General features: G+C 65.2%; 1 protein-coding gene across 1 annotated transcript; it reads left to right on the top strand.

Moving 5' to 3' along the window:
* Window positions 1-3226: 3226 nt before the first annotated feature.
* Window positions 3227-16966, top strand: LOC123939322 (palmitoyltransferase ZDHHC11-like). Its single transcript, XM_046001182.1, has 8 exons — window positions 3227-3376; window positions 4529-4741; window positions 8089-8264; window positions 8663-8764; window positions 11113-11237; window positions 13234-13389; window positions 15908-16017; window positions 16891-16966. The coding sequence occupies exons 1-8, from the start codon at window positions 3227-3229 to the stop codon at window positions 16894-16896; spliced, it is 1038 nt and encodes a 345-aa protein (XP_045857138.1). The 3' UTR covers window positions 16897-16966.
* The last annotated feature ends 634 nt before the right edge of the window (window positions 16967-17600 follow it).

A 17600-nucleotide genomic window follows, 5' to 3' on the forward strand; every position in this document is an offset into this window, starting at 1 on the left:
AGAGCCACACTATCCAGGGGATGGCCCCAGACGGCACAGCCGGACCCCGGCGCCTCACCCGCACTGCTGCTGCGCTGGGGAGAGGCGGTCTGTGGGGATGGTGCTGGGTGCCGGGGTTTGTCGTCCTGCTCTTTCTCCGCTGAAAGCGACACTCAAAAGACCAGCGACGGGGAGAGTTCACGCATGTGTTGGGGTGTGCGCTCGCGTGGGCACATATGTGCCTTTGTGCTCATGCACGCGGGTCCTGTGAGCACGAGCGTGCATGTGTGTCAGCCCATGTGAGCGCCTGCTCCCACCTGCGCTCCGTCTCACTCACGGGCCCAGTCTTCCAGGAGGTGGGCGTCTCCGACGTGTACACGCAGGGTCACGGGCAGGCTTCGGGCAGCCCCCATGGCACACGTGCCCTGATTGACTTTCTGGACACACCATTGTGCTTGGGGCAGGTCCTGGTTGCCCCGGGCAGGGGCTGTGGGTCTGCAGGCTCCGGTTTTGTCTTAGTGTTTTTGTGGCGAACAGGTGTTGACGTTTGCAGGTTCTAAAGTCATTTTCATGGAGCAGAGCGGTCTCTGAGGGAAGGTCATTTCTCAGAGACGTGAGTGGCTGCGGTGGTCCCGGCCCTGGGTCCCCGCTAGACTCGGGGTGCCCTGGCCTAGCACCTCCCGGCCCCACCCTGCAGCGGCCTGGTTCAGGGTCTGCTGCGCTGGGGGCACACAGGCCCCCACCACGGGGCAGCCTGTACACAGGGGTGTCTGCAGAAGTGAGTTCTGGGGGGAGGCAGAGGTCGCTCATCTTCATTTCCCGAAAAGCTCTCCGAGGTGTAAGACCGTACCTCGCGGTGGCTTGAGCGACGCACCGGGAGCAGGACCTGCGGCCTCGTTGCCGACACACTTCCCACTGCTGGCGACCGGCCTCTGGCCCCCTCTCCCCGCGGGGCCCTGTGGCGGGCCCCATCTCCTCCGGTGCTCCTGTGGTCAGACAAGGCTGCCAGGAGTCCCTGTCACCCCCACGGAGGCCTTGCTCCTTGAGATCTGGGACATGGTCGGCTGGAGGGACAGGTGAGTAGGACCGACCCGGACCAGAAGTAGCCTCGGCGCCTGCCTCGTGGCCCAGCTCCCTGCCCTGCAGGGAGGTCCGCAGCTCCCTGGGAGGGCTCCCCTGGCTGCGTGTCATGTGCTCAAGCTTCCCTCCAAACCGGCCCCCAGCTCCTGCCACTGGCTTCTCTGGGGCCTGGCCCAGCTGCCCCGTGGGAGGCACAGCCCGGCCACCACAGGCGCCACACACGGTGCGAGGGGAGGTGGCTCAGCCCATCCGGCTGGGGTGGCTTCCCTAGGAGGCGTGTGGTTCTGGGGACAGGGGAGCCTCTGTTGTTCCCCCAACAAGGAGGGTATCGGGATCTGAGAAGACCACGTGGGGGTCCTTGGACTCAAATGGGCCTGGAGATCTCCTGCGCTGGACCGTTGAGACCCTGAGGCAGAGGCAGGGAAGGGGGTGCTGAGCCATCCTCGGGAGAGACCCCCTCCCGGCACCCTGTCCGCGTGCCCTCACCCCTCCTCCTCTTCCAGTCTGGTCCGGCCACTGAGGGGCGACTCCGGGTGCCGCCATCCCTCCCAACCTGGACGGAGCGTGCCAGCCTGCGTCCCTGGAGCAGACAGGCCAGCAGGTCAGGTGTCACGAGGACCTGTGGGACCGACGGCCCGGCCAGTGAAGCAGGAGGTTGGGGCCAGGAGCCTTCCGCGGGCGGTAGTGCAGTCGGAGCTTGGGACCGTGCAGACGGACTCCTGGCTGCCGGCCTGGCCTGTCGGCGGCCCCTGTGCCTTCTCTGCACTCCCTCCCCTCCCCCAGCAGGCAGCGGGGCTGTGGGAGGCCTTAGCTTTATGAGGCACCTTTGTGGGTTCCATTGCTGCCGTGGCAACCAGGGGTCCTCACGAGGGTCTGAGCCGAGAGAGGGGCCGTGCTTTTCTGTGCGGCCTGGGTCAGTGGTCAAGACGGGCAGCAGGGAAGGTTCCGGCCCCGGGGAGGTGGGTGCCTCTGGCTTGTTCTGTGACCAGGGAACCCGCAGGCATAACCTCAGCGCATCCCAATTGCGAGCAAAACAATGACTGGGGAGCTGTGAGGACCTGCGTCGGGTGACGGGGTTCAGGGGGTCACGTGTGCCCCGGTGGGGGCGCCTGGGACTCTGTGCTCTAGGGAGTGCGGGGGGACAGGCGGGACGTGGGGGGACAGTGGTTCCAGCCCCGCCTCCTGCCTCCGTCGTCCGGGATAGCGGCGCCCGCACGAACCTCCTACAGGTCGGCCCTGCTTGCGCTGGACACGTAGCGGCGGCCACGGCGTCCAGGAGCACCGAGGCACCCACACGTCTTGCACCGAAACACGGGCTAGAACCCTTAGGCATGACCCAAAACAAACCCCAGGGACCCAGCTGGGGCTGAAAGGGGACCCAGGCCCTGCCTGAGCCCATGGCCGCGTCTGCGCAGTAGGGAGGACGGCGTTCGCTTACTGCAGACCAAGGTGAGGGGCTCGTTAATGGCATTTACAGAAGGAGTCGGTGAGGGCCCGGCTCAGAGTGGACGGGGCGCTGGGGAGGTCACCCAGAGAGTGACACTCAGACAGGTGTGGAGGGCGAGGAAGGGCTGCCAGCGGGATAGGGGTGCGGCTCTAAGCCCGGGGAAGAGCCCGAGGAAGGCCGGGAACGCGAAGTCCGGAACCCCCGTGGGCCTGCGGGCTGCGCTGTGCGGCGCATGTGTCTGTGTGTGCTGTGGGGTCACGTGTGGCGTGTGCGTGTCCGGGCGCGGTGGTGTCTGCCCACGCGGAGCCCATGTGAACCGTGCGCATTCCGCCCGGGAGACCGGAAGCGTCACGTTTGTCGGGAGCCGGGGCTTGGTTGCGAGTTTGAACTGACGGGACCCCCAGGAGCTGAGAAGGTTCGCACTCTCCTCCCGCACGCGCTGCAGGGCAGGGGAGGGAACACGCGGTGTCCGTGAGCGGGGGGGGGTGTGAGCCAAGGCCTGCCATGGGAGGGGCCGGGGCGAAGCTGCCCCATGGCCCCCACGTGGTCTCTCCCCAGGACCCCATCCGCCCCACCTGCCCCGCGGCTCCTGTGACTGGGGCCTGTGCCATAACCCGAATGCGTGCGCCCGCTGCAGGGTGTGGCCCTTGGCGCCTCCCGGCTTCTCTGGGGCACTTGCGGGGGTGATGCTTCTCGGAGCCCCTTGAGGAGTGGGGACCCATGTCCCTGCAGGCCTCACGCGGCCCCCGCCCTCTCCAGACCCTTGGCTGGATCTGTTCCGGTTCCGACTTCACTCAGAACCTCGAGTCGCTTGTTCAGGTTTCACAGATTCTGACGGCTGTTGGATTTGGGGCCCCCCACGTGGTCATGGTGACATGTCCGTCCTGGGAACCCCTGCAGGATGGGGGGCTGTGCTCCATCCTGGCCAGTGCGGGTGGCCCTGGGACTGACCCCGTCTTCATGTCTTGCTCCTTCCACAAGATAAGTTCTCCACCTCTGTTGTCCCATCACTCAGGATTTCTTCCTTCGTGTCACTGGTTCACTTCCCCCTCCCAAGGTCCACACGAGCCCTCGATCCGGCCTTCCCCTCCCAAGGTCCACGCGTGCCCTCGATCTGACCCCCCTCCCTTTCTGTTGGTTCTTGCTTGCATCCGAGTGTTGCCTTGGGAACGATATGGGCATCACGTGGCAGCACAGGTCCCTGCCTGGTCCCGGTGTGCTTGGTCTTGCTGTCCACGGGAGATGCTCTCTGTAGGCCCCCGGGGGTCTCATTGACCAGGGAAGCCCCTCCTGGCCCCACATCCTGAGAAAGGAGCGGCCAGCCTGTGGAGAGCAGCTGGAATCTGCCCTCGTGCGGCCAAGTCCCCAGGACCCTCAGGGCTCGGCCTCCCGTGGCTGTGATGGGTCTATCGCCCATCCCTGGCCAGAAGTGGCCGCGGCTCCCTCCCAGTCCCTCCCCTCAACCCCGGTGGCCCAGAGTGCCTGGAGGCCCCGGAAGCCTGCTGGCCCACAGGTCTTCACCCTGCAGCGAGAGCAGCCTGGTTCTCTGGGAATGCGGGATCTTGTTCTGTCCTTAAGGGAAAATTGTAGAAAGATTCTTGGAGGATTCCAGGCACATAAAAGCGTCACCTGGTCACCTCAGCAAAGGTCTGCTTTTCCTATGTTTCCCCGGCCATGAGGGCCTCCTGACGGGGGTCTCCTTCCTGCCCATGATGGGTTTCCTCCTGAGTCCGCGTCCATCTGTGAACAAAGCCCGTGCCCATCCCTGGAGGCGGCCGCAGCCACAGCCGCGCGGGGTCGGGGCGCATGGCTCTCCTGGGTCCTCTGCCATGTGGGCCGCGCCCGCTCTAGAGCCTTAGTGCAGTTGTGTCTCTGCTGTGGGCTGGACAGACGCAGGATTCCCCTGGGACCCTGCAGGGTCGTCCACCCGCCACCTGCCCCCGAGGTGGGCCTCCCGTGGCCCCCTTGCCACACGGCCGCAGGAGGAGCCACGCACGCCTGTCTGCCCTCCTCCGCCTGTAGATGGATTTGTGCGGCAGGAGCTGGAGACGGGTCATCCCGGAAGCAGGGGGCAAGTGGCCCTCACCCCCCCACCGGTCCCGAGTGAACGGCTGGTCGAGGCCCCTGCACTCCTTCCAGGTGGTGGCCTGGGTCACGGTCCTCGTCATGGCCATCGCCAACTTCGGCATCTTCATCCCCTTCCTGCCGCGGGACTGGAAGTACGTCGCCTACGGTGTATCCTTTACTATGTCCAAGGGGGGCTCCCGGGGGCCTCCACCACAGCTGGCTCAGACCACGCGTGCCCTCGGGGCCCCCCGCCACTCCGTCCTCTGCACTCAGTCACCCACGGGTGCGGCTTCTTGCCCTCTGACCCGCCCCCCCACCTTGGATAGCCCCCATGGCCACAGCACCGACGGATCCCTACGTGTGTTCCTGTCTGGCTCACGGGAGCGGGGTCCCGGCTAAAAGCAAGCCTGGCCCGCCGTCTGTTCAGGGAGAAGGCTCCTGGCGGCGAGGGGCAGAGGGAGCCTGGGGTGTGGCGAGGGGAGCCTGAGGACAGGAGGGAGTCACACGGCCAGACAGACGTGCAAACACAATCGGGCGCTGTCCCGCATCAGCCACGCGTGGGGTCCACAAGAGGATGCTTGGGAAGGAGGCTTTCTCGCGTCCGAGCAGCCCGCCCGGCTCAGGGACCGCAGCCTGTCTCCCGGGGATGCCCGCGTGTCCCCTGTGGGCTGGATCCCGGCGGCCGGGTGGTAGAGGCTCGCCGGGCACCCAAGGGAGTGTTTTCAGGGGACATTCATGGTGACAGGAGCCCATCTTCAGCTGCTCGTCCCCCTGCGTTCTTGTTTGGCCCCTTCTTGTGGCCTAAGAGCCTGTCGTGGGCGGTGGCCGGGCCCGCAGACAGGGAGGCCGCGAGGACCCACCGCGCAGGCCACGGGACTGGCGACCCCGAGAGGAGGCTGCCGATGTGTCACCAGAGCAGCTGCGGGCTGGGTGGGCGGACTCTGGGGACGTGGCCGCGCACGGGGCTGTCACACAGGCCCCGCGGGGGAGGTCCGGGGGCTGCCCGTGCCGTCCCTACCCCCAGCCCCCAGCTCATCGGCCTCGATCCCTCCTCACACCTCACTCTGTGGGCCGTGGACCCCAGCGCCTCCCGTGTCTCCATGTCGGGGGCCCCAACCGGGCCGACCTCCCGCTGCGGGGCCCCCAGAGCGTCTGGTCCACCGGAGCGAAGCGGGAAACACGGGCCCCACCCCCAGGCCTGCGGTCGGGGCCTGAGCTCTGGCCACTGGGGGGTGCCACGGTCCTTCGTGTCTGCAGGGACAGACCTGGCCCCGGCGGAGGCTGGGTGGGGTCGGCGTGGCCTGCAGCAGGCCTTGGCTGACCCTGGGGGTCTGCGCTCCCCTCGGACCTCAGAGGAAGCAGCGCCACCCATAGGGGCCACTGTGCGGAGGGCCGGGCGTCAGAGGGCACTCGACGTGGTCTGGGGGCCCGTGTTGTGGTGGGGACCGTGCGGTGATATCCCGCTGTGAGTCCGGTGCTGGCGTGAGGCGGGCGTGCCTGGGGCAGCGGGGGCTCGGGTGCGCCTCACTTCCTGCAGCAGAACCGGAAGGACAGGAGGGCGTGTGTCCGGGCTGGCGCCGGCCGCCGCTTCACCAAACATAGACGTTGCTAGGGGACCGCGGCCTCTGGGCCAGGGCCTCCCTCTCGCCACAAGTGGGACCTCCTACCCCCTCCGCTTACGTCCTGTCGCTCACGGGAGCCCCAGACACTCAGGCGACGGCACTTGAAAATGCTCGCTGACACCGGGAGTGAGGAGCTGACCCAGCGAGTGGCCAGGCACAGTGGGTCGCCTTCTGCTGGTCCATGTCATTCCCGTGACTTACCTGGGGTCACCGGCTTGAGCGCTGGGTGGCAGTTTGCTTGGAAAGCCTCGTGCTCAGGAGGCTGTGGGGGGGCTGGAAGCCGCACCCCCTCGCTCCTGGTGGACAGGTTCTGGGAGCACCTGTGGGGTTGGGACATCTGGGGGAATCGGCGGCAGGCAGCTCCATGTGGCTGGCCCGGTGGCTCGGGTCAGGGACCTCGGGCACCTGCACTCTGAGGGTCGGAGTACGAGCCGTGCTGTCCCCACACTGTGTCCCCGGCGGTGGTCTCGTGCGAGCCCCGTGTAGCCGTGGGGGGCAAAGGACGTTGAGCACATATCCCAGCCCTGGCCTTGCTTGCTGCCCTCCTGCGCTCCCTCCCCGGCACCTTGCCCGCCCGTTTCTGGGGCAGGCGGTGGAGGGGGCCAGCAGCTGGACCCCCTGCAGCGTCGGACTGTCCTGCGCCCGCTGCTCGGGACAGCCTCCTGTTGCCCCGGTAAGCACACGAACACGCCCAGGGTCTGGCCAGCGCCTCGGGCTTCAGGGAGCAGGTGCAGGGGCAGGCACGCCAACTGTGACCGTGAAGTCCGGCCCCACCACTGTCCCCCGCCCCCCGCCCGCCCTGGCTGATTCACGCCCTGCATGGAACAGGCCGTGGTTGGCTCAGCCTTGGAGCAGGGCCCCACAGGGTCCGGTGGCTGCATGAAGCGTCCCACTGCCTCCTCTCCACGGCCCTGAGGGATCTGGTCAGTCCCTTCACCACTAGGAGAAGTTCTCAGCCGCCCCTCCGCCTGCCCCTGGCCTGGGAACCAGCTTCCTGGTCTGACCGTCTGCCCTCATCCTGACCCATCCTTCTGACAGCGATGCTCCCCTTTGCCTCCATGCCACAGCGGGCACCAGAGTCCTGTGTCTGCACTGGCGCTGAGGCGAGAGGAAAAGCGACAATGAGCAGTTCTGGCCAGAAGCAGCCTCCCCCCCGGGGTTGTGGTGCAGTGGCCTTCACGGAGGCAGGCCCATGGGCAGGCCGAGCGCCGCTGCCAGCTGGGAGGCCGACCCTAGATCCCAGGAGGGGCAGAGCCTGAGAAGGATCCCACGGGAGCTTCCCGCAGGACAGAGCTATGACCTCAGCCCCCTGCTCAGAGCCCCTGCTCCTCCCCTCCAAATCACGGCAGAGCCGGGTGCCCACGGCCGGCCATTTCCCGCACCACACCCTGGAGCCCGGCCTGGAGCCCTGAGCCCAGAGCCGGCCAGGGAAGCAGGGCAGGGCAGACAGGGAGGCGGCCTCCCACGCTTCTGTTTGGTTTCCATGGGGACAGTGTGTTGGTCCTGAGGTGGAGGAGGAGGAGAGGATGGGATCCCAGGGCCTGGTTTCACCCGAGCGCCGTGGAGGGAGTGGGTGTTGGAGAGCCCGAGGGGCTGGGGGCAGGGGGATGGTGGGTACGCAGGGGACCCCCGTGTGGCACCCTCCTCCCCCGCGCTGCACGTTCAGGTCACCGGCAGGCGCCCCCAGGGCCCGCTTCCGCCGGAAAGCCCCTCTCCAGTGTGTGTCTGTCGTGGAGGAAGGAACGGGGACGCGCTCCGTCCACCGTGGGGGTGTGAGCGGGGCCCGTGCCGGAACCCGGCTCTCAGCCCGGCACTGCGCTCCCGCGGCGCTGGCCAGCAGCCACCCTGGGTGGGGTCCAGGCCCGGCCGCGCGTTCCTTGACGCCCTACCCAGGCAACCGGCGGGCTCTTCCTTCTGCACTTCTCCGCGCACCTGCTCGCAGTTTCCATCGACCCGGCCGAGCCCAGCGTCCGGCGCAAGAACTACGCGGAGCCCGTGCCGACCTTCGACCGGTCCAGACACGCACACGTGATCCAGGACCAGTACTGCCACCTGTGTGCGGTCACCGTGTGCGTGCCCGGGTGTGGGCACGGGCGGCACTGAGGGTCCCCTGCCCAGCGCCGCGGCCGGCCTGCGGAGGGCATGCCTGTTCCCGGGCTGCTGGCCTGCGCTGCTGTCCTTGAACGAGGAGCAGCGGCGCTCAGACGGGCGGGTCCCCTCGCCGATCAGATCTCTGCCCGGGCTAGTCGTGGCTTCCGTGGGCAGCCTGGGCAGGAGGCCTGTGGCTCAGGGTGGGGTCCGAAACCAGCCTCCCAGCTCGAGCCCTGGCACCTGTGGCAGGCGTGGCCGGGGACGCCACCCCTCTGGGGCCCAGCCCTCAGTGCTCCCTGCCTCTCCCCTGCGGGCGGACGGGGGCGCGGGCCCCACCCTCCTCCCGCAGGCTGATGCTCCCACGTCCCCCTCTCAGGAGCCCGAAGGCCAAGCACTGCAGCGCGTGCAACAAGTGCGTCTCGGGCTTTGACCACCACTGCAAGTGGCTCAACAACTGTGTCGGGGGCAGGAACTACTGGTGAGCGGCCGCGGGGCTCACGGGGGGGGGGGGGGCCCAGGAGAGCCCTCCTACAGGCTGGGGGGCCTCACAGGGCGAGCACGCGAGCCGCGGGCCACAGGGGCTCACGGGCTGCCCCTCTGTCTCCCCGGGGGCCGTGAGAGGTCCCAGCCCTGCAGAGAGGCAGGGGCGGAGCTGCGGGGTTTTGAGCTGCTGGCCTGGGTGCGGGCCGCCTCCTCCCAGGGAGGCCATCTGAGCACAGAGCACGGGACTGGGCTGCCCTGGGAGCAAGCGTCCAGGCCGGGTCGTGCTCAGGGCCAGGGCCTGTGAGCGTCAGCAGGAGCCCCCGGCTGGAGCCTGGGTTCTGCATGGCCTGGAGAGGAGCGGCACTCCCCGTGCTCGTTCACACTGGCCTTCGCTGGTTGGGGATGCAGCCGTCAAGGGGGTCCCCTGCATACCCACAATCCCCTGCCGATGAGCCGTGTGCACCGGTCATGGAGCGGGAAGAGCGTGTGAGAAGTGCGCAGCTGGCTCAGGCCGGGAGAGCACCGCTGCACTGGAAAGCTCTCCTAACTAGAGAAGCCCCATCAGCATTCGGTGACTGGGGTGCCTGAGAGCCCCCGTCCCACCGCCTCCCTGCAGAAGAGCAGCCCTGGGCTCTCCAGGTAGGGCAGGTGCCCTGCTCCCACTAGCAGGGCTCTCTTCTCGCCCTGGACACACATCCTTGCAGCCGTGAGCCGGTCCCCTTGAGGTTTGGCCGTCGGGAGAGGGGAGGCCCTGCCGCGGAGGAGGACCGAGGGGCCAGGCCCCACAGCACACAGGCTGGAGCTCAGAGGTCCTGACGGGGCCCGGGCACAACAGGCTGAGGGGGTTCCCCGTAGGGCGAGAAGCTCCTTGACCACGGGGGAGCCGCGGAAGTCGTCCCGGCCTCCAGTGGACAGCGTTGGCCTGGGGTTGGGGACACGGGTGCCCAGCGCACAACAAGGAGAGGCTGCCTCCGCAGAAGGAGCGCGGCAGTGAGGGAGAGTGGGGGAGCACGGGGCCACTGTCCATGTGCGTCTGCCCCAGAGTCGTCCTGTGCCTTGTCCAAGAAAGAGGACAAAGCATAACAAACCCGCAAAGCAGGTCTTCACAGAGAAAGTGCTGGGTGGGGGGCCCGGGCGCTGCCGACGCGGGAGTCAGCCAAGGGAGCTGTGTTTCGTGTCCCGGACGTTGGCGGGACGGGCTCTGGCCCCCAGCCCAGCAGGAGGGCTGCAGCTTGGCAGCTGACGGCCCGATAGGACGGCCCAGGGGCTTCCTGTGTGGGGCAAACCCACTGCCTGCCGGGGCTCCCTGGAGACCAGACCAGGTGTGGGGCCAGGCCTGTGTCCCCAGCAGCTAGGGACACCCAGGAGGCTGGGCCTGCGTGGGTCTGCCCAGGAGACGCCCCTCAGGGAACTTAGCGAGGGGCCACAACGCGACGGCATCTCCCCTGGACCCCTGGGCCGTGCTGCATGTCTAGCCGACGCTCACGGCGGAGGCTCACGTTTCAGTGCTCCACCTAAAGATGCGTGTGAAGAGCCTTCCAGAGCTTCTGGAAAAGCATCATGGGATCAGCGGAATTTCAGCTGAAGAAAACATCGAGGCCAAAAACGTTAAAGGGGTGGTTTCCTCCGAGGTCACGAGAGCAGAAAGCCTTCGGGAAGACTGCGAGCATATTCCAAGAATGCCGACCACAGTTTATTTCTGGATGCACAGATCATTCTCGGGGTCTCTTGAGCACAGGCAAGGGGGCAGGAGTGATTTCAGTCTGATGGCAAAGCACAAAGCCGGGCCCAGGGAGGGCATGTGGAGCTCAGCCACCATGAACCAGACCCGACCCGGCAGCTGTCTTGTGCACCCCGGCCTCCCGAACCAACGCGGCTTCGATGGCCTTGATGGAGGACAGCGCTAGGACCCACTGCGTATCCACACCCAGTTCCGTTCAGCAGCAGCTGTCACAACCCCAACTCCAGGCTGAGGCCACGAGGCTCACTGGCTGCAGTCCCGTGCCTGCCAGGAGCGGCGGCCGTGCTGTGGTGGGACCCGGGGCCCGCCCCACCGGGCCCAGAGCCTCTGTGTCCCTGCCATGAGCCAGGCGGCCCCTCCTCTCCGCCTTGCGGCGGTTCAAGGGGGCACGTGTGAGGAGCCCAGGCACAGGAAATGGAGGTGCCGTCAGGACGGCCGCAAACGGGCGGTGTCCCCCGGAGGGCTCCCACGAGGCTCAGGGGCAGGAGACAGGAGAAGGCAGGGTCCCGGGTTCAGGGCCAGGCCACCCGCACTGCTTGCCGCACTTCCTGGCTGCGGGTCCTCCGGCCCTGAGCCCGGCACTGACCGCACCTCTCCCGCAGGTGCTTCTTCCTCTCGGTGGCCTCCGCCTCGGCGGGGCTGCTCTGCCTCGCGGCCATCCTGCTCTACGTCTCCATCCAGTTCTTCATCGACCCAGCGGAGCTCCGCACGCACCCCTGCTACAAAAGTACACAGCATCTCCTCTGTGACGTTGCTCCCTCTTGGGTCACTCGCAAGTGTTAGCTTGTACCTGCAGCCGTCTTTGGGGTAAAAGCCTTCCTTCTGGGGGGCGCCAGCCCGGCCTGCCCCCAGCTGGGTGAGCGGCGTTGCCGGGCAGGGGAGCAGCAGCCCCCGGCACCAGGAGGAGGTGCGGGACCCGCGGGTGCCGGCTGCTCAGGGGCCGTGCTCCCAGGTCGTCCCAGGCATTGGAGGGGAGCCCTCCTCCCCGCTGCCCTGTAGTTGGTCTGGGTGGGTAACAGGGTAGGGTTGGGGAGGGCAGGGCTGCCCAGGGACGGCTCCTGGATGATATGTGGCTGCAGGTCTCTGCTAAGTGGGGGCAGGAGCCCAGCCTTGGGAACAGATGTGAGATTGGATGTGGCCTCAAAGATACATCCATGGTCTCACCCGCGGAGCCGTGACTGTGACCTTACTTGGGGAAAGGATCTTGAAATGATCATTGAGTACCCAGGAGTGTGTGCAGAGGGGGGCTGGGTCTGTTGAGAACATCTTTACGAGACTGGAGGGACACAGCCACAGCCCAGGGGCCTGGAGCCCCAGGAGCTGGAGGGTTCAGGACAGATTGTCCCCCACAGCCTGGGAGGGAGCTGGGACCCGCTACACCCTGACCTCCACACAGCGTCTCTGTTGTTTCACCTGGCCAGTGTGTGGCCATGGGCCACAGCGGCCTGGATACTGATGCAGGGGGGACCCCCAGTGGACCACCTGCATCAGTCTGGAGTGTTGTAGGACCTAAGCCCTTGGGGCGCAGACCAAGGCTGCCTGTCTCAGCCCAGGCCTCTCTGCAGAGCACACCACGGCCCAGTGTGTAGAGCGGAACAGAGGGCCTTGTCACTCAGCTCAGAACGTTCCCGGACCCCCCACTCTGCCCAGGCTCTAACGTCTCTGCAAGGCCCGGCCTCGGGCTCCAGAGCGGGTCTGGACAACGCCGGCCTCCCAGGGAAGCGAGCGGCCAGCCAGCGCATGGGGCCAGTGATGACCCCACATCTCCCTTCTCCAGAGCCTGTGCCGCTGGAGGGCTCCCGCTGCCGTCCAGCCAAGTGCCCCCAGCAGCACCTTAGCGCGTTTCCTTATGGCCTCCTGTCCTGGGCATTAGCCAGACCATGCTGCGGTGAGCTGTGGGGACAGAGGGCGGGGTGACTGCCGGAGCCCCGCAGCCTCTTTGGCCGCAGCAGGTGCACAGAGGCCAGGTGACCCTGGCTTCTCTCTGGAACCACCATGGGACCAGCTACATGTGAGAATGCCTGAGGAAGGAGGCGATGATCTGGGTGTGCTGTTCTGGAAGATTCCACGGGGCTGCATAACCACCAGTTCCCTGGGACACTTTGCTGTCATTGGTGGGAAGTCACCAAAACATCACCAGCCGAGGGGACAAGCGTGGGGTCGGCCAGCTCCATGCACATGGCTCTGCAGCCCCCGAGGCCTGCAGTGATGCAGCACAGGGGGTCTGGCCGCCACCTTTTGGGGCTCCACACAAGGGCCCGGCGTCAGGGCATTTCAGCGGAATTCCGTCTCAGGGGCCTGCCTGCAGATTCCCCAGCACTTTCCTTACACTTAATTTTGCAGAGCAGACGACCACGCTCTGGAAGTGCCCCGAGGTGCTGGCCGCGGCCTTCAGGGTCTCTGGGAGAGTGGGCCCGGCTGGTTGAGGGTGGGGACAGCCTGGCAAGGACTGACGAGGCTCTGGCTGACGGGCAGGTTGGGTGTGGGGACCGGGCATGGGGCCAGGCTCTGGGACCCAGACACTTGGTCCCCCTCCTCCAGCCCCATAAAGTGGGATTGCAGAGTGCTGCAAGGGCACTTAGGTAAGGCAGGGCACACACCCAGGCAAGGATGAGGGGCTCCCTGGGGCTGGTTTCCTCCTCCTGCCGCCGCACTCTGTCTCCTGAGAGGCGCAGCCATGCCCCAGGTGCCGGACACTGTGCGTGTCTCCCTTGCCTCCACAGAGGTCTCCAACAAGAACACCTGGCTGCTGTTCCTCCCCCTTTTCCCTGTAAAGGTGAAGACCCCCGTGGTCCTGGGCATTGGGGTGTTGGTGCTGCTGTTGGACATTGTTGGCCTCCTGCTGCTCGGGCACCTGCTTGTCTTCCATCTGTATCTAAGTACGTGTCCCAGCCCCTACGTCTGCCTGTGCGAAGGCAGACGACGGCTCAGCTGCCCACTGCCAGAGAGGAGCTCAAAACACAAGTCAAGATGAGAAGAGACACCCCTCAAGGGACGGCAGGGCTGGTTGTGTTCTGAGACCTGCAGAGACCTCGAGTTAGAAGGTTCAGAGATAAAGGAGTGGAATCTGAGGCAGGAACAGGGCACTTTGAAAAAAGAACGGGATTTAGAAAAGCACCAAATCCCAACAATGAGACTCCCAGCCGGAGTCTCTGCTGGCCACCCTCGCCACAGGGAGATGGGTGGTTTTCTGGTGTCCACACGGCACTGCATGCTGTGGGTCCACCACTCCCTGGCACGGGGTCAGGACGTCTGCACCCCATGAAGCCCTTCCTTGAACGTAGATGACTCTCTGTGGCCTGGATGTGGGAGAGGCCAGCACCCGTGGGCCCTGTGCGGCTGCTGGAGCCGGTCTGGTGCAGGGAATATCCTCATGTCCTCTGCAGAGCCAGGGCCAGATTGACCCAGGCCCATCTTAAAGCTTCCACACACTGGCCAAGGGGACGGGCTGCATTTGGGGACAGTGTCCCAGTCACAGCATACATGATAGCCAGCAGGCGGCTAGTTGGGCAGGTCCAGGAGCCTGCTGCAGCCAATCAGAATGGACAGATGCAAGACTGGAGGACAAGTCCACAGGGCTCCTGGTCACCTGTGATCTGGGGACAGGGACCAACAGGCTCTAGCTCAGGCACCCAGAAGCGTACTGGTGCCATACTCACTATGGTGGCATGCACAGGAGACCCCTGGAAGGGAGAAGCACACTGAGCTTAGGGCTCAGGTGTTGTGGATCGGGGATTTGGACATCAGAGAACAGACCTCCAGAACAAAGTGGGGATATTAGCTCTTATTAGTCACAGTAAAATTACCCCAAGATGTAGGCGCTTGAGACAACAGTGTTAGTGCCTGGCAGTTTCTGTGGGTCCCTTGTCCCTTCCATCATGTGCCAGGAGGGGCTGCGGTCTCATCCGATAGGGGACAATCCACTTCTAGGGTCATCACCAGGGCAGTGGCAGGTCAGCTCCTGACCTTGGCTCCTTGTGAGTTGGTAGCCAGGGCCTCCTGCCATTGCTTGTCGTGCAGCTGCTCCAGCTCGACAGAGCATCTGACAGGGCAGCGGGCTTCACCGGAGCAGGCAAGAGAGGGAGGAGGGCAGAGCCAGCCTTTGTAGCGCAGTCATGGGAGTGACACCCCATCACCGCTTCTGCAAGGCGCTGGGGTCAGCCTGCTCTCCAGCGGGTGGGACCCCATGAGTGCCCTGAGGTGGGGGAACTGGGGCAGCAGCTAGATGCTCCACTTTGAAGCTTGGGAAAAGGACACCCAGACGAGTCTGCGGCACAGGAGTGGGAATGTGGGTGAGGGCCAGCTGTCCCGGAAAGACGCGCAGACGCGGGAGTGCCAGCGACGCGGTTCGGGAAAGCCACCTTCACACAGGTGGGGGAGAGCATCCCGAAGGACAGCGGCCCCGAGCTCCCATGCTAGAGCCTAGTAAGGCCAGAGCGAACATGAGGGACACTCGGTGCACACTGCGCTCTGGCCTCGCTTCCTCGACTGCCTCCTCTGTTGTTACTGTCAGATGAAAGTGTGCCACAAAACTCAGGAGCGTGAGCTCTGGGAGACACACAGCGTGTGCTCACCCTCCGCGGTGATGGTGGCTGGCAGATCTGGGCGGAGGGACGAGAGTTTTCATTAGCATGTAACCAAGTGCAGCTCTGTACCCTCAAACCGACCCAGGTTCTGAGGGAGAGTGAGGAATGCAGAAAGAGCCAGGCGGAGTTCATCGAGAAAGAGAAGCCAACGCAAACAAAAGCAGAAGTGCTTGCACAAACCACCAGGGAAGGGGACCGGCTCTGCTCTGTCCACACTCACCCCGCCTGGGAAGCAGCCTCTGGGGGCTCCACAGGGCGTGGGGAGCGGCCCGCCCTCCGTCTGCTCCTCGAGCTGCAAATAGTCTTCTGTGGGTGGCCTTTCTCACTTTCCAGAAATAAATAGAAACCATCTGTCCTCATGTTTGTTGGTTTTAGGAAAAGAGTAATGGGAAGTTGGGCACCTCCCCTGAGGTGTGTGGCTGAAAGGGGCACAGAGCCCATTTCACGAATCGTGCTGCCGAGAGGTCTCATGTCCTTTCAGTGACCTGGGGTGCCACTGCCATGATGCTGGAGCCAGTGGCTTGGCCCAGCTGCACTGGGCCCAGCCCTCAGTGTCAGTCCACATGGACTTTGGAGGCCTGGGAGGGAGGCAAGGCAGCTACTTCCGGGGTGGGGGGGGGAGGCCTTGGGGGTGTAAGGAGCTGCTGTCTGCTGCCCACAGGCCAGACGAGCTCTGGAGTGGCCATCCAGCGGCCCCCCAGTGTTTCAGGTTAAGAAGCAGCTCCCAGCACCCTCGAAGGCCAGGTTGTGGCACGTGGGCCACTCTGCTTGTGTAATCATAACTGCCTGTTTCCTTCACTGTCCTCTCTAGTGGCCAAGAAGCTGAGCACGTTTGACTACATGACACAGGGCCACCAGCAACAGACTCCAAGAGCTGCAGCAGAGAAAGAAGAGCTGTCCTTCCCAACGGGACTCCCACAGGTACCGAGGTGTCCCTCCTCTTCACCACTCATATTCTCTAGGCCTGGGACAACGCCCAGGGTCACCTTGTAGCTGGGACTCCTCAAGCGCAGTGCTCTGTGTGTTGGCACAGTCCTCTGACTCTGTGTCTGTATATGTGAGCCTGCATGGTGCGCGATGCGGCGTGGTGCGTGTGTGTGTGATATCATCTCTACATTCCCTGTCTACAGAATCGAGCCAGCAGGGCTGACTCCTTTGAGGCCCACATATTTCTGCACCTGCTTCTCATAAAAATTAAAAACATTTGCTATTCTGAAGGTCACCATTCAGAAAGTGAAAATAAAAGCCACAGACATAAATGAACTACTTATAAATCATAGAACTGTGTCCAGAATATAGAACTTTTGATGATGACCCAGTGCTTTAATTTTTTAAATGGGCAAAGGATTTGAATCAACTCTTCCCTGAGGAAGGCCGCTGGGTGGCAAATAAGCCCCCGAAAAGACGGTGCGCAGGGACCGTTACACTAGACCGGCTGTGCCAGGACGAGCGGGAGCAAGGGCGGGGAGGCTGCAGGGATCACACATCGCTGGCGGGGAGTCCAACTAGGTCGCTCTGAGCAGTTCGTCATTTTCTTAAAAAGCAGAACCAAGGAGGTTATATAGGGGCGTCTGGGCGGCTCCGTCCGTTAAGCAGCAGCCTTCGGCTCCCGTCATGATCTAGGGGTCCTGGGATCGAGTCCCACGTGGGGCGCCCTGCTCGGTGGGGAGTCTGCTTCTCTGTCCCCTCTGCTGCTCCCCGGCTTGCGCTCATTCTCGGTGTCGAAGTCGCTCTGACAAAGTGAGCCCACACTTCCCGTTTACGGCACCACCACCCCGGTTTCTGACCTAACAGACGTGAAAACACGGGGCCTCGAGGAACCAGACTGCCGTCCCCGCTGCGACACTTCCCGGGACCAGGAGACCCCGAGGTCCGCCGCTCAGAGTTAAGAGTCGCCGACGCGAACTCTGCACGAGCGTCCGCTGCGCCTGCCGCCCTGTTGACTCTGGTTTGTCGCCCACAGCGAGCAGAGGCGGTCGGCGTCCGTCCGCACGCAGGTGAGCCGCAGGCCCGGGGCCGTCCGACCGGCTCGAAAACCTGCCTCCGAGCTCCGCCGACGCCCTCCGCGCGCTGGCGGAGTCTGCCCGGTGCTGGGTCGCGCCCTCGGCTGAGCCCCCGCGACCCTCACTCCGCGTCCACGCTTCCGGGGCGGGGCGCCGCCGGTTCACCACCCAGCGAGGGCGCGGCGGACCCGCTCCCCGGGGAGACCCGCTTCCGGCCGCTCCCCCCGGGGAGACCCGCTTCCGGCCGCCCCCCCCCCCGGGGAGACCCGCTTCCGGCCGCTCCCCGACCCCCGCCCGCCGCGCCCCCGCCCTGGCCGTTCGCTCTCCCTGGCTCTGGACGACTCTTTCCCGCTTTACTTTCCCGCACGAACCCTAGAGCCGCTTCGTGCGCTTCCGAGACACGCGGAGGTCGAAGTGGGGCGACCCGAAGCGTTCCCCGGACCGGAGCAGGCGCGAGGCCCCGGGGTCACGGGGTCACAGTGCGGCGCCCCGAGTCGGAAG

The sequence above is a fragment of the Meles meles genome, chromosome 3 (assembly GCF_922984935.1).
Source record: "Meles meles chromosome 3, mMelMel3.1 paternal haplotype, whole genome shotgun sequence".
In the NCBI taxonomy this organism is placed as follows: Eukaryota; Metazoa; Chordata; class Mammalia; order Carnivora; family Mustelidae; genus Meles; species Meles meles.